The 15,488-nt window shown below is 36.8% G+C and overlaps 2 protein-coding genes and 1 long non-coding RNA gene across 3 annotated transcripts; 1 reads left to right on the forward strand and 2 right to left on the reverse strand.

Moving 5' to 3' along the window:
* The first annotated feature begins 254 nt into the window (after positions 1-254).
* On the forward strand, positions 255-3,160 carry LOC126752564 (X-ray repair cross-complementing protein 5). Its single transcript, XM_050463473.1, has 6 exons — positions 255-374; positions 453-548; positions 614-858; positions 919-1,044; positions 1,113-1,794; positions 1,896-3,160. Exons 1-6 carry the CDS (start codon positions 360-362, stop codon positions 2,826-2,828), a joined length of 2,097 nt encoding a protein of 698 aa, XP_050319430.1. The 5' UTR covers positions 255-359; the 3' UTR covers positions 2,829-3,160.
* Positions 3,161-3,250: 90 nt separating this feature from the next.
* Positions 3,251-5,485, reverse strand: LOC126752729 (uncharacterized). Its single transcript, XR_007666028.1, has 3 exons — positions 5,240-5,485; positions 4,255-5,204; positions 3,251-3,453 (listed from the first exon to the last, which is right to left on the reverse strand). It is a non-coding gene; the product is annotated as an uncharacterized LOC126752729 (long non-coding RNA).
* Positions 5,486-12,600: 7,115 nt separating this feature from the next.
* LOC126752577 (bifunctional 3'-phosphoadenosine 5'-phosphosulfate synthase) lies at positions 12,601-14,761 on the reverse strand. The gene has a single exon (XM_050463490.1). It carries the CDS (start codon positions 14,516-14,518, stop codon positions 12,641-12,643), a length of 1,878 nt encoding a protein of 625 aa, XP_050319447.1. The 5' UTR covers positions 14,519-14,761; the 3' UTR covers positions 12,601-12,640.
* Positions 14,762-15,488: the final 727 nt, after the last annotated feature.

Here is a 15,488-nt window from a genome sequence, read left to right on the forward strand (position 1 = left end):
TATAAAGATTTGTTACAGTTTTTTTTTTTTGTTAAAAATGTATGCAGAAGGAGCGCCAATTCACAATAGCCATGCTTAATAGCCATTCACAACAAATTGACCGAATTAGCCATTCATATGTCACTATACCCTATACTATATAATACCCCTAATGTATTTTTATTCTATTAACATGAAACTTAAATTTTTATTTATCGTTTATCCGATATTATTTTAAATTCAAATCGATCTGACATCGATGTCATTCTATTGTCGACTTTGGTGTCTGCTTTTGTTGATTGTCAGCTGTAAAATTGTGGCGGCCAAATTTCACAACAAATCTAGACAAACAAATTTCTGTTTTTCAAAAAGTCAGCAAAATGGCATTCAATAAGGTAAATATAAAAAAAAGTAATTATAATAACTTATTTTGTAAACTTTGACAGCAATCATTTTTTTTTTATTACTATTAGGAATTTGTTGTTGCCGTCCTAGATATTCGACCGTGCGCCAATGAAAATTTGAAATTGAAATCCGTGAAATTAGTATCAGAAATTTTAAAAGAAAAAGTAAGCTTCCATTAAAAAATATAAAAATACTGAAATAGAATTACATATACCTACATATATTTTAGATTTGTGCGGGAAAAAAAGATTTTGTTTCATTTGTGCTACTTGGTACTGAAAAAACTTCCAACGATGTCAATGAGCATGTTTTCCCAGATAGTTACAATAATATAACACAATATCAGCAGCCACAGTGTCCTACATGGCAATTACTTTTGAACTTCTATAAATTTGTAAATGAGAATGCTTGTGATGATGGTGAATGGCTTGAGGCATTAGTTGTAGCAATGGAAGTTATAAAAAGAGGTGAAGAGTAAGTATAACTAATTGCCTCTCTTTTAAAAAAGACATCTGAAACACTTAATTTGTACAGATGCTTCAAGTTCCAAAAATCCAGAATACTATTCTTCTACGATTTCAATGATGTGAAAAACTCTTATGATATGTTTGACGTTATCGCACAAAATGTGGCCCAAACAGAAGTCGAATTAGTCGTAATGTAGGTGTTATTAATTTATCTTTGTGTAACATGAATATAAGCTTTACTTTTTCATTACGTTTCAATAGATCAGAGAATATACAATACATCGATAATCCAATTAGCGGCTTACCGAAAGCAATATTTCGAGATGGCAAAAAAAGCAAAAACCAACTCAAAAATGAAGACTACGCCTTACAATTGATAACCAATTGCAGTGCGAAGCTTTGTAATTTTGAAGAAGCTAAACGTTGTATATTCAAAATTACCAATAAACGTCCGTGGGTTTGGAATAGTAAACTAACTATTGGTTCAGAGATCAACATAAAAATTTCTGGTATTATTTATATGAAAGATGAAAGCAATATCAAATTAAAGAAGTGTTGGGGCCAAGATGATGAACTAATTTCGCGTGAATTGAAATCTTTTGTACGTGGTTCAGAGATTGAGCCTACTGAGGAGGAACTCATTGATGGTTATATGTTGGGTTCCACACCAATACCCTATGATGAATCATTGAAAGATAATAAGGAACGCTATGAACCAGGCTTAAAGTTTGTTGGTTTTATAAAACGCAATTCTATACCGGAAGAGTATTTTTGTGGTGATTCGTTATACTGGATTGTGCATCAGAAAGGCATGAATGCTTCAGCGCAGAAATTGGATGCATTAGTACGCGCTATGACGAATTCAAATATGGCTATGCTTTGTTGCAAAGTGTTTAGCACTGCATTTAATACTCCAAAAATGGTAGTTCTTTTGCCCAATAAGGTATTTAAAATTTTTTATTAATCATTTAAATATTGCAATGAAATTTCTTTAGCAGCAAGCTTTCCATTATAAATTATAAAAATAATAAATTAATTTAACAGTTGAATTCCGACAGGCCCGCCTCCCTTACAATGGTCGAAATAGCCTATCATTCACAGCATCAGTATTTCCAATTCCCTCGCCTTCGTACACAAAAAACAGAATGCACTAAAGAGCAAATTGCTGCCATAGATGATCTAATTGATTCAATGGACTTGACTATAAATGCGAAAGTGTGTGATGAGCCACGTGACACATATCACCCCGATCTTTTACCCTTCGAGTCATTGGCACACATTTATGAGCAAAATGTGTTGGATGTTTTAGAAAGGAAAATATTATCAAATGCTAGTGAAGACGATGAGCAATTTGCTGAAATGTTAGATGATAAAAATTTCGTAGAAATCTTCTGGAAAGTGCCTGAAATGCGTGAGAAGAACGCAAAGCGTGCAGCCAAAGTGGTAAAATCCTTATTTACGTTACAAGAAAACCAACCGGAAAGCAAAACAAACACAACTGCTAAGGTTAAAGCTGAATTTATTCATAACGGTGCAAGCACTGCAACTGATAGCAGTTCTACACTGACTTTTGATAGAGTTAGTGAGGATACGCCAGCTGAAGATTTTCGTCAACTAATAAACTGCATTGTTTTGAAAATCGAAAATCGTACAGAGCGTGATGCAAAATTTCAGGTTTACGCAAAGCAAATGCGCAATACTATTTGGTCATTACTATTCGAATCAAAAGAGAGCTTAAATTATGAAAAGTTGGAAGCATCGTTAGCAGTTTATCGTAAACAATGTTATGACTTCAACGCATTTGATGACTACAACAACTGGATTAGCGAAATAAGAACTCGAGTTGTACAAAGCAAACTTCAACATTTCTGGCAAAAGGTTGTGGCTGATAAAGATTTGGGTCTTTGTTTTGTGAGTACGGATGCGGAGGAAACTAAGCAGGCGCTAAAGGAGTTCTATGAGTTACCTAGTGATTAAATATATGTAGTAAATTAAATAATTTGACTTGATAAGAATAAATTGTTACTGCATATGAAATGCATTCTATTTTATTACATTGTAAAAAGTAAACATTGTCTTTTAGTTAATCTAAATTAAAAGGCATGAAACCACGTACAAGCGCATCGCGTTGCTAACTCGACACAGATTCTATCTGGATCATTAAAAAAATTACATATATATTTAAATATATGTACATATATATATATTCACAAAGTTATTTCTCTTTTTAACTGTTAATTATAAATTTATGAAAGATATGATTGAAATTTAGTTAATAAAAGTGTAAAGCAATTATTTTGTTAATTTTATATGTAAGTCTTTTATGAGCCTGTTAGATTAGATTAGATTTACAGATGAGGAATGTACCGCGATCTTATGCCTATTGTGCCCTCTCCTAAATCACAAAGACTCACTTAGCCCCAGCACATTGATGAAGTCCAATATTTTTCCGGGTGCTAGTGAAGCGATGCGATCCCTATCAGGAAATGGATCCAAGGGCCTTAATCCTGCGTCTACAGACTGCTGTGCAGTCGATCAGCAGGTGTTCCGGTGTTTCAGGCTCCCTGTCGCAGAACCGGCAGTTAGCGCAAGAAGATAGGCCCTTGTTATACAAATGCATATTCAGCTGCCAGTGGCCGGTATAAAATGCGACCCGTAGCCTGAGTTATTTTCCTGGGGAGGTTAATTACAACTTTGAACCTGCTTAAGTCGTACCCTCAAATTAGCAACTTGACATGTCGCATGCCGTGTGTTCGTTGCCAATACTCTTCCTTGCCCACTCCTTCCTTGCGGAATAGCTCCTTTATGGTATGGGGACCCGGGGCTGCGGAGCGGGCGAGTTCAGCAGCCAGTTCGTTACTGTGACCTGGTACCCAGATTAGGTGCACCTGGTTTCTTTTCGCAAGGCTGTTGAGCAGTTCTCTGCACTCCTGCACTAGTAGCGATTTGATCTCGTAGCATGCAGGGGTGCCCTGTTCAGCGCTTTCGACCTTATTTCATGATCCACGATCTTCTTCATGGTTTTTAGTAGGAAAGAAGTCAGACTGATTGGCCTGAAAGATGAGTAATCTTTCCTTCCTACTTTGGGTATGAAGATCATCTTCGCTGTCCTCCATACTTCAGGGATGTACGCCATTGCGAGGCTCTCTCTCAGCAGCCGAATCAAGTATGGCAGTAGAAACTGCTCCCCCTTCGTCTGTCTGTGGGCACTTTTAAAGGGCAACTGCCATGATAAGCATAAGTAACAGCCTACTCTCAATTCCTGTGCCTGAAACGCTATTATCAGTCTGCCCCTCCCTGCTCAATTCCTCACTTAGTATCGCCCTGAAGGTATCCCAGTTCGCTTCCGAGAGTTGCGTCTAGGGGGGAGTTGTCTGACCTCTACCTTTAGCGTGAACCTTACAATCCGGTGGCCTGACAAGGAGGGCTCCGTTGAGACTCTCCATTGTGAGACCAATTCGTTCGCGGGCTCATCGTTCAAGGTGATGTGCAACACCTCCCTACTGCTTATGGTTATGAATGTGGGTTCACACCTTACATTCTCTATCGCTAAGCTATTACCTAATATGTACTCTAAAAGAGACTCACCTCTTGCGTTGCAGTTTGGACTGCCCCATTCCAAGTGGTGGGCGCTTGCGTCACAGCCAATAATTAGGGGAGGCCTGTATCTTCTGCAGTTCTCCACCAGCCTTTCCACCACCTCCGGGGGTGCCGTGGATGCCTCCCCTGGAAAATAGGCTGAAGCCAGGACGAAGTCCTTGCCTTCGAAGTCCCTAGCTTACACCGCTACCAGATCCTGCGTCAGGAACTCTGAAATGCAGAAGAATTCAATATTATTCCGGACCACTATGGAAGTTCTAGGTCTCTCGCTAGATAGATCCCAGATTACCTTATTGCACTCCGTCTTGAGGCTTTTAACCTCTCCTCTATGGACCCAAGGCTCTTGGATCAGCAGGATGCCCAATTTATCCGCTGTGAACCTGCTCGTTATGACAGCTGAAGCTGTCGCCGCGTAATGCAGGTTCACCTGGGCGACTTCCGTGTTGACGGCCACTATAATAGTGGTTTGAGGAGGTGCAGATCCTCATCCCCAACGTCAACCGCGCTGCCATCCAGTGGGTCTCCTAGTCCCTCGAGGAATTACTGGGTGGAGGGTAGCTCTGCTCCCTGCCGCAGGAACTATCAGCAGGAACTTTGGGGGTCGCCGCAGGCTTAGCCTGCCCAGCCCTGCTCTTGCTGGGCTGATTCGCAACCTCGTCCACCTGCATACTTTCCACCTCCGGGGCCGTTACAGTCGCTGCCTGTTTTACGATACTCCTGCTTTGTTGAGTCGCAGACTTGTCTGCTGCCTTGCTCCCGGTGGCTGCGGGCTTATGGGTCCGCATGACCACCGTGCTGAACCTGTAAAACAGGCGGAAGCTCGCTACTCGGACGTACTTGTACGACTCTTCGTCTATGTGCAAGTACAGTCTCCAACCTTTCATATCTCCTATTTCTTCCATCTTGCTGCTGACGACGCGCCAAGCTGCGGTACTGAGGCCCAGGTTTTGGCTCTTCACCAGACCTAGGTCGAACTCATAGGGCTTGTCCCCGCAACGGGGGAGGAACATTGTCATGCTATGCATGATTGGCAAGTCCTCGCATAGAGGACGGGACCCTTCCAGCCTTCCAGCTTTGGGGCGAACTCCCGCAGACAGTTGACGGACATCTCGTACTTGCAGTCCACCTGCAGCATACCTCCTTTAAACTCCACCCCAAGGAAGGACGCCGCGTATTTATTCCCTCTGAATACCTCTTCCATGAGGAGGTCCTGGAGCACGGTAAGCTCCTCCGATCCGAGCGACTCCGCCGGGTAGTTTTAAGGAAGTACAGCCATGCGGATGCCTTTAACAGCATCCTCATCCCTCATCCTTTGTGCTGCCGCCCCTCATCCTTTTGGGAGCTGGGAGCTCCTGCGGCGTGATCTGGCCGCTCTTCCGCTTTACGGTTTGGACATAAGTGAGCCTGTTAATACGAATGATCGAATTGTCGCATTTTCTTTCTTAATTTGGGATCAACACAAAACAACAAGGGAATTTCTCTGTACTTTATCTTTTCTCTTTTCTTTTGTATTCTATTCTTTCGCCCTAATCGCTATCGTTAATAATCAAATGTCCTTATGCCTTTATAAAGAAAACTACAAAATTCAATCAATCTGATTTTAACGTTGTTTTTGCAGAGGCTTATTTCCTTATATACAGTTACAATAAAAAACATATATGAGGTATAAGTCACCCAGAAGTTCGAAAAACTTGGCAATGGAAGTATTGATCCGATTTAACCCTTTCCAGACATACTACTATCAGAAAAGAATCTCTCCAAATTTCGATTATATATCTCACACGTTGGCCGATATTTTCAGTAAAAAGTCAACTAAAGGTCCCAGTACACATGCAGTATGCGGGATTATCATCCATTTTTACAGTGTAGGTAGAGGTGCTTATGCAATTTGTTCTGAGCGAATTTGGTTGTTTTAGCTTGAATGGTTTGGGAGATAAATACAATAAACCTTTTAGAGGGCGGGACCACGTCCATTTTTTTAGCCATAGGTGCCTCTTTCCAATAGGACTCCCTGTGATAAATTGCAGCCCTGTACTTAATTTAGTGCTTAGATTCTTTATAAGTTTTCATTTAATGACATTTTGTGAGTGTGGCAGTGGTCCGGTTACGCCCACTTACGAACTCGTGTTCCGTGTACCAAGACATCTCAATTGTTACGCAAGTTACAGTTTGCACAGATAGATAGACTGACGGACGAACGGTTGAACAGTCACTTGGAATTCAACTCGTCTCATCATACTGATCATTTGTATACGTATAACTTTATATCTAGCTCGATTAGCTTTAGGTGATACAAACAACCGTTAGGTTAACAAAACCTTTGTACCCTGTACCAACATGCTGCAAGAGTATAAAAAGTTACTATGACACCTGCATACAACTTTCATAAAATAGTTTTGTAATGGAATTGCCGAGTTGACAACTCTTGGACGGATGTTAAGCCCAGTTATTTCCGGTTATGTAGGGGCGAATCTCGTTGGAGAAGAAAAAAAGTTGATAACAACACAGTGGCGTAGCTACAACTTCGGGCGCCCGGGGCCAAGGATGTTCTGCTGCCCCCCTTTATCCAGGTTAAGGCACGAAAATAGCTACTAAAAATCTTGAATTTTCACGAATTCGATTAACCTCAAAAACATTATGAAAAATCACTTTGAGTCACATTTTTAGCAAAATTCATTTAGAAAAACACTCAAAGATCTGACAAAAAGTACAATAATTTATTGTGATAAAACCTGTATATGTATATGTACCTGTATATGGCGCAGTATGATCGAAATTCTGGATAAGCTATCAATGGAAATATCCACCCGTTTCACAAATTTGGAAAATCTTAATGACTGTTTTGGGTTTCTTTGTGATTTTGAACAAATTATAGAACCAGCAACTTGCCGAATCCTATCCAGATGACTTGGATAAGAAAAATTTATATAGTGACATCCAAGACGTCCTACTTTTATTAAAGAGAGCAAAGAAAAACGAAGAACAAATTGGATTTTCGCCAGAAAAAGTTTTATTATACATTTCTTCAATGGGACTGGAAGCCTGCAAGACGTTAGCGACAGCTTTAAGAATACTACTGACTATACCTGTATCAGTTGCATCTTGTGAAAGATCTTTTAGCAAACTTAAATTCATTAAATCTTACTTGAGGTCGACCATGTGTCGGAGTAGACTGTCCAATCTTGCGATTTTCTCAATAGAATGTGAAACTGCTTCAACTTTAAATTACAATGATATGATATGTGATTTTGCAGCGATCAAAGCTAGAAAAGTGCATTTTTAAGTTCTATCACTATTTTTAAGAATAAGCCAAAAGATATGAGACAAATTCAAAGACTGAAGAGAGAGAGTAAAAATTAATATTTTTCATTGTTATTCAGATTATTACAATGTGAGTGTACAGCTCTATCTTTTATAACAAAGTTTGCAAAAAAATTTGTTGAAGCATTTTTCTGAATATTAAAAAACAGCGAAGATCGTTTTGCCGCCCCCAAGACGTTGCGCCCGGGGCGACAGCCCCCTTCGGCCCCCCTAGCTACGCCACAACATTACTGAAACAAACTCGTAGGAAGAAGAATTTCATAATCAGCATTTCACTTTGAACGTCACAAAGTAGTAGGTGTTTGCTTCTGTTGGCAATTTTTTATGTTTCTTGTCAACCGGCTAAATTTAATTGCTCTGTAATAGTCGTAAATATATGCTAATCTTGGCGAAATGTGTGCCATCCAGTTCTTTGGATTCTCAGAAATATATACTACTTATTGCAGTTCTCTTCAAAAAATATTTCCGGTATATTTTTTTCACGAACACAATGCTAAGAACGGCAATAGCACCTTAGCGAGAAAAATAAAAGCATTGCATTTGTCTCTTGAAGGCTGAGGATAAGTTTGGCTTTGGTATCAAAATATATTCCCAAAGCGGGAATCGCTGTGGTTATGATATATTATATTACACTTTAAAAAAGTCGTATATTCTATTATACTGAATGTATACTGAATGTTGTTTTTTTTACATACATATGTATGTATGTAAATTTTTTTACAAGAATCAAATATGGCGGGCAGAAAAGTAGCGTGTCGAAGACGGCTAATAAGTTAGCTCAATAATTGCATGCAAAAAAGAATGGGCACATACATACATACTACATACTCAAGTATGTATTTAGGTCTATGTGTGTTATGAGTTGGAAGCTGTTGTATCTTGGCTAAGCTAAGATAGATTTCTGCTTACACAGATGACTGTACGTTTGCTTAACACGCTTCTTGATGATCTTTGTGGCATGTTTTACCACTTATGGTTTTTAGTGCCTTAGGCTTGTTTACAAAGTTCAACGAACCTATTTCTAACATTAAGAACTACTTCATTGTTTGTTCTCGATTTTCTCGCTTTCTTCAATTTTCATACTCTCGAAACGTGTTGTAATAAAGTACAATAGTTTCTTTGACCAAATGGTTAAATTGAGTAAAAATTAGAAGATTTTGAATCAAATTAGGAAGTACGAAAGGTTTCTAGGGCGGGCGTGAAATGTATATAACATATGTATATACATACATACATACTTATGTATCTCACAATCTAAAGCTAAATCGTTCAAACTTGCTGAGTACAAGTTCTTCTTTCCTTTCTGGTAATTTGTGGACTCTATCTTAAAAGAACTGCATCAGCATGAAAGTCAAGAATTAGTAAAGAAGCCTACTTTTGTACCCTGTTCTTAACCTCATTCCAATGAAGGCGTTCTGCCTCGACCGGCACAAACGGTAGCTAGAAGAGAAATGTTAGTCGGGTGAGTCTGAACCACTGATAGCCACTGTTAAAATAGTTTTTAATCGGCCTTGCAGCGTTGTTATGATGGAGAATTATTGCTTCTTGTCTAGTCGCGAATTCCGTGCATTTTTCGGCATACCTCAAAAAGGGTTTTATCCCTTGTTATAAGCTCGCAATACTGCAATCCTTTCTCATTCCACCTTTTCGCCATGGATATTCGGCTTTGCCGTCAATATGGTTGCTCGGCCAGGTTTCACACACAATTTTTTGCATTTAGTGTTGTTGTAATGGATCCATTTTACAATACCAGAACATTAAGTTTGTCTCGATGTTTGTAATAACCGGAAGAAAATGTCGGCGAGCCTTTAAAATGTATATATATCATCGTTACGAGCTGAGATGAATAAGCCATGTCTAGCTGTTTATTGATACATAACGTAGTTCCCCAGTTTTTTTAAATGTCGAACTGAAATTTTGCTTTCGTCTTTTTCTCCCCAAGAAGGTGCCCATTTGTCAGAACCAACGATATTCATATTAAGTGATCGATTAAAGTCCAGTCCATGGTTGGAAAACTTTTATTTGAAAAAATACTTTCACGAACTTTGACACAGATTATTACTGTCCAAAGCAACATTACAATCTCAATAATTGGAAACATTCGATTACACCCGAACTTAGGTCTTCCTTACTTGGTTCCCCGAATTTCGTTCTTCATTAGCATTACATTGTCAGCAAAATTATGGAATGTGTTTGTTATTTTGAAACCTTTACATAATGCATTAAATTTAAAAAAAATGTAAACGTAGCTGCTTCAGATATAAAAAAATCGAATTTTTTTGCCAGGAAATCAAAATTAGTTTTGCTGGTCATAATTTTTCATACAATCATATTACAACATACCAAAGCAAAGTCAAGGGAAGCATGAGCTAAATAACTTGCGGTTAATGAAAATGATAAATCTTTGATGTTTTCCAATACATTTAAACTAATATTCATACATACAGAATATCAAGTACTCACTATGCATTGTTGTATACCTACATATGTATGTATGTATGTATGACGATGCTTAATTCAATTTTTTCTCAGCATTTCATTTCTCTGATCATTGAAATAAACATTAAAAATTAATAGTGAGTGAAAAGGTAGATAGTGTGGATTTAAAATAATATTTATTTAAAAACGTAAACGATAAAAAATCAACAATAATTTGGGTTAGTAATATATGCATATATACAATTGTTGTTATAGAAACAATATATACAAACTTATATACACACTTAGCAGATAGAATTCATTACGAGCAGTTGTTCAAATGTTAAACCTTTATCTCCAGCGCATATTTACATACTTATGCACATACCTGCATATAGTTATACATACAGTTGTTGGCACAAATTCGTTGATTAGTTTAACTTAATATAGTTTTCGATTTTCATTCTTACTTTCGACGTACATATGTACGTACATACGGCATACATAAGAACGAAAACGTTGAAAAGTCAAAATTATAAACATAATATAATTTTACTAATTAGTCATAGGAATTTGCGCACGAATTATTTGTATAATATACCCTATACGAAGTTTGTAACCTTTAGAAGAAGCGTCGGAGACCCTATAATATACATATATACATAATGATCAGCATGATTAGTATTTGACGAGATACCTTCACGAAATTTGACTTGGATTGTTTTCCAAGTCAATGGTGCTTATGGCTGACTTTTTGCCAAAAATATTGGCCTATTTGTGAGATATGTTGTTGAAATTTGGGCAAACTTCTAGTTGACTTTATACTACATACATATATCGGCCAATGTGGGAGTTATTCTAATGAAATTGGGGGAGCGTATTTTTCAAATAACAGTGTATCTTTGTATCTAAAATGGGGTGAAAACTTGCCCTAGACTCCATATAACTAACAAACCTTACGCATGGTATTTCCCCGACTTTGAACCCTTCAAGTTGCAAGGGTATGAAATGTTCGGTTACACCTGAATTTAGCCCCTCCTTACTTATTATTTCTGTTTTGGTCAATATAATTGTTATTGATAACGAGTTTGGAGAGAGTTGAGGATGATAGGTTAACTAGAAAATCATTTTTTATTTTTTTTAATAATGTTCGAAGTTTAGCATATTTTTAACGTCATTTTGGAAAGTATTTTGCAAAGAGCGTACATACATATTTATATATAATACATTAGGATGTTCCTTATTTCCCAAGCTAATTTTTTGGAAACGCTCTCTGAAGTTTCAGACAAACTCTTTATTTTAAATTTAAACTTTACGAAATCTTATTTCTTTACCCATGTAAATAACATGAGAATTTTAGATTTTATATACAGGTTCGGCTACACGATCAAATGGAAAGTTTGCATATATGTAAGTATGTATGTATGTATGTATGTTATAGAGCCCCATCTAGGCTAAGTGGCCATAAGAAGCAACATGATGTCGAGAAAAAACAACTAATGTTGTTTTAATTACAGAAATATATACTAGCGTTATAGTTTGTTTATGAATACGCATAAAAATTTCACACTAAAAAGTAACGCTAACGTATTTACTGTGTTATCGTTGGCCATAAATTTCTTTGCAAAGAAGTTATAACTTTTCGTAGAAAAGACTAAAACTAAGTTGCTATGCTTGGATACATATTACATAGTTAGCCTTTCGTTATGTTTACATCGGTATGAAAGTGTCAATGCTACTACTACGTTTGTACTACGTATTTATAGAACTTACCTTCTTCTTCTAAAAACCAGTTTAAAACATTTTACATATTTTAAAGACACGCGTTGGGATTGTAATACCGTTAGGTACAGCAAAAACAAATTTTTGGTTGCGCAATATAAGATTAACGTTTTTTTTTATTAATACAAGTATAATATAACATAAAAAAGGCACAAAATCAAGAAAAAAATGTAAATAAATTTGAGCTTAACACATAATCTAACAAACATTGTTACTTATAACTAAATTCAAAGTACATACGCATTTATATAAAAAAATAAGTAGGTTTAGCTACCAAAATTTTCCAGCTTAAGAAATAACGGATCGAAAAGTAACCACTTTCAATCGTATGACATGGGTCATAAGTAAAAAAAAGTTTACATTAACAAATGAAATGTAGTTATTTTTCTAGCAATATTACTAAGGAAGTTCAAATAAATTTGTCGCTGGGAGCTACATACATATATTACTATATGATTTACAATCATAAAAGTAGTATTTAGACATAGGAATATAAATAATTTATGCATTTTTACTAAAAAATAATTAAGTTAAAAAGATTGACACTTTCAAAGTATAATTTAAAAACTTTTAAAATACATAGAGGGTATATAAACGTACATAAATACATACATATGTAGGTATATGATTTTGTATAATTTTGCTAATATTTGTAAAAAAACTAACCCTTACTGGCTTAATAACGACTGGTAATATTCCGATAATATTTTCCACGCTTCCGGCACCATGAATCCATTAGGCGGTAACTGTCCCGTTCTGGCTAATGTACGCATTTTGGTACCTGATATAAACTCGAATTCGTCTTTACGGCTTGGATCAAAGAAAGCCATGCGTGAATTGCTTTTGTCATATGCAGCTACTCGGAAGGGTAATATTTCTATAGTGTCCAAACCAGGTGCCATTTTTAGCACTCGCGCACCGTGTGTCGCATCAAAAAGATTGCCATCAGGGTAAAGTGTTTTATTAGGATGTGGTACACCTGCTGGGTCCCGACCAACAATGTAAAAATTTGCCCCTGCATTCATTCTTGCTTTTGCATGCCATTGCACTTCAGTTGGCCCAGCGTACATCATTGGTGAGGGGAAAATAGCTAATATAGTGTCTTCTGCTTTTAAAACTCCAGAATCAAGTACTGCTTGGTGTTGAGCAATTCTTACGGGCAAGGGGACATCATCATCTTTTGTCCAACCCCCAAGGGGATGCAGCAATAAAACTGGTTTCTTAAATCCTCTTTCAATTAATTGACGTTTTGTATCTTGCATTAGTAGTGCGTGACCATTGTGAATTGGATTTCTTAATTGAAATGCAAAGATTGCGTCCGCTCCCATTTCTTTAAATTTTGCTCGTAATTCGTTTGGTGTTAATCTGTATTGATCTAAACCATCATTCCAACGTATTCGTTCTAAAACTTCCAAGTCTCCGCCGACCAAATAGTCTCCACCCTGAGCAATAATCTTGATATATGGATGGTCTTCATGACTTGTGCCAAATTGACGTGATACTCTCTCCTCTTTACGTTGAAAATAAAACTCTGGCTTACGCATAATGGCCACCGGGTTGCCTTTATATGTAAGCGCCACAGACGATACGCCATCTAGTTTATTTTTTATGTCCTCTGTCACTGCCAAAACAATTGGAACTGACTGATTTTTACGAGTTGTGGCGTCGTCAGTAGCAATTGAATTGAAATGTATTGTCTGCAAAAAAATATCTTCTCTCATGAAACCTTTTAGCGGATGTGCCCATCCTTCCGATAAAACTTGAACCCACTGCAGATCTACATCGGTTAAAGGGATCGAATGTAATGATTTTGCTTCATGCAGAAGTGATTCTTTTAGTTTTGGTTCTACAAACAATTCTTCGATTTCATTTGAATTTGCCTTACTTTTTGGAATTATTCCCTCTTCTTGCAGAAGATTTATTACTAGCTGTGTAGATTCTTTTATAGTAAATCCGGCAGTGTTAATAACAAGCTCAGGTTGTACAGGTTTTTCATAATCCTGTGTTATTCCAGTGAATCCCTTTATTACACCTTCTCGTGCTTTCTTATAAAGACCCTTTACATCACGAGACTCGCATACCGACAATGGAGTATCCACAAAAACTTCGTAAAATTTTAAATCGGCTTCTTTATGAATTTTTCTAACTAAATCGCGATCTTCAGCAAACGGTGAAACAAAACTGCAAATCGCAATCACTCCACTGTCAGCAAATAATTTTGCCACCTCCCCGACCCTTCGTATGTTTTCTTGACGATCAGCTGGTGTAAAACCCAAATTTTTATTTAATCCCGTGCGTATGTTGTCACCATCAAGTCCATATGCTGGAATGCCACGTAATACTAGATAAGCTTCTAACTCAAATGCAATGGATGTTTTGCCAGCGCCGCTCAGACCAGTGAGCCAAATGGTACATCCTCGAAAGCCACGACATAAACCTAAGCTATTGCCTCTGAGCTCTCTTGTTACATTGTGTTTTTGTTCAGAAACATTTGTTGCAACTTGAAGGCACGTTTTTTGTTTTTTCTTTGAAGATTCTTCGCTCATTGTGGAAATATGTATGTTAAAGAAAGTTAGTTAGACCAATTTATTCCCAATAGCAAAACAAACACCGTCTTTTTATTTCAACTTTTCTATATTATCAGCATTAAATCAAAAGAACTCCGAGCACTATTAACCGGCAAGAATACACGTTAATATTCATTAACTAATCGAATATTACTGGCGTTGAACTGTCATATCTTTTATTGATAAGGCACAATCTTTTAAAAATTTCTCCTTTCAGCTGGACAATTTAACAACTTTTGACAGCTTAAAATTAGCTCCCAATGTTGCCAGATATAATTAATAGTAATAGCGAAATTAATCAGGTGACCGAAAAGCGATGATTTATGTCTTTGATAAAAAACCTGCAGTTTTTCGCAAGCAGTAATTGTAAAGCTTTTATTTAGCACCATCTGTTGGGAAATACAATAAACTGATTTCAGTGTTGGCAGAAAACAGTAATTAAATAACTTAAAAGTTGTGTGAATACCGATACAATATATTGATTATTATTGGATTATTGTTGGTATCATAATTGGAATACTATTTTTTTTAACTAGTAGAGATTTAATTTCGGAGAGTGAGTTATTTATCCGATGTTCTCCCGATACATAGACAGAATTTTTTTCATTTACGCCTGTAGTTCTAAAGGAGATGTTAGTTTAGTAGAAATCTAATTTTGTAGACTTCAAAGATCTTCTATTCTAAACTTATGACCATTCTACTGTGCAGATCTGAATAAATGATGTTGGAAAGACATGTCATCTTTTTCGCTTCTTTTTCTTGGAATTTACATATTTTATTTGTCACTGCAACTGCTGCAGGCTTCAATATGTTCATTTCTTTTGTGTTATCAATCAGTTACCTCTTAACACGTAATTTTCTGCAGACAAGGTCCAGTTAATTATGTGTATTTTAAAATCATGAATTGATTGAAAACCTTCGCCATTGACAAACATTTCGCAGTACTGGA

The sequence above is a fragment of the Bactrocera neohumeralis genome, chromosome 3 (genome assembly GCF_024586455.1).
Source record: "Bactrocera neohumeralis isolate Rockhampton chromosome 3, APGP_CSIRO_Bneo_wtdbg2-racon-allhic-juicebox.fasta_v2, whole genome shotgun sequence".
NCBI classification, from domain to species: Eukaryota; Metazoa; Arthropoda; class Insecta; order Diptera; family Tephritidae; genus Bactrocera; species Bactrocera neohumeralis.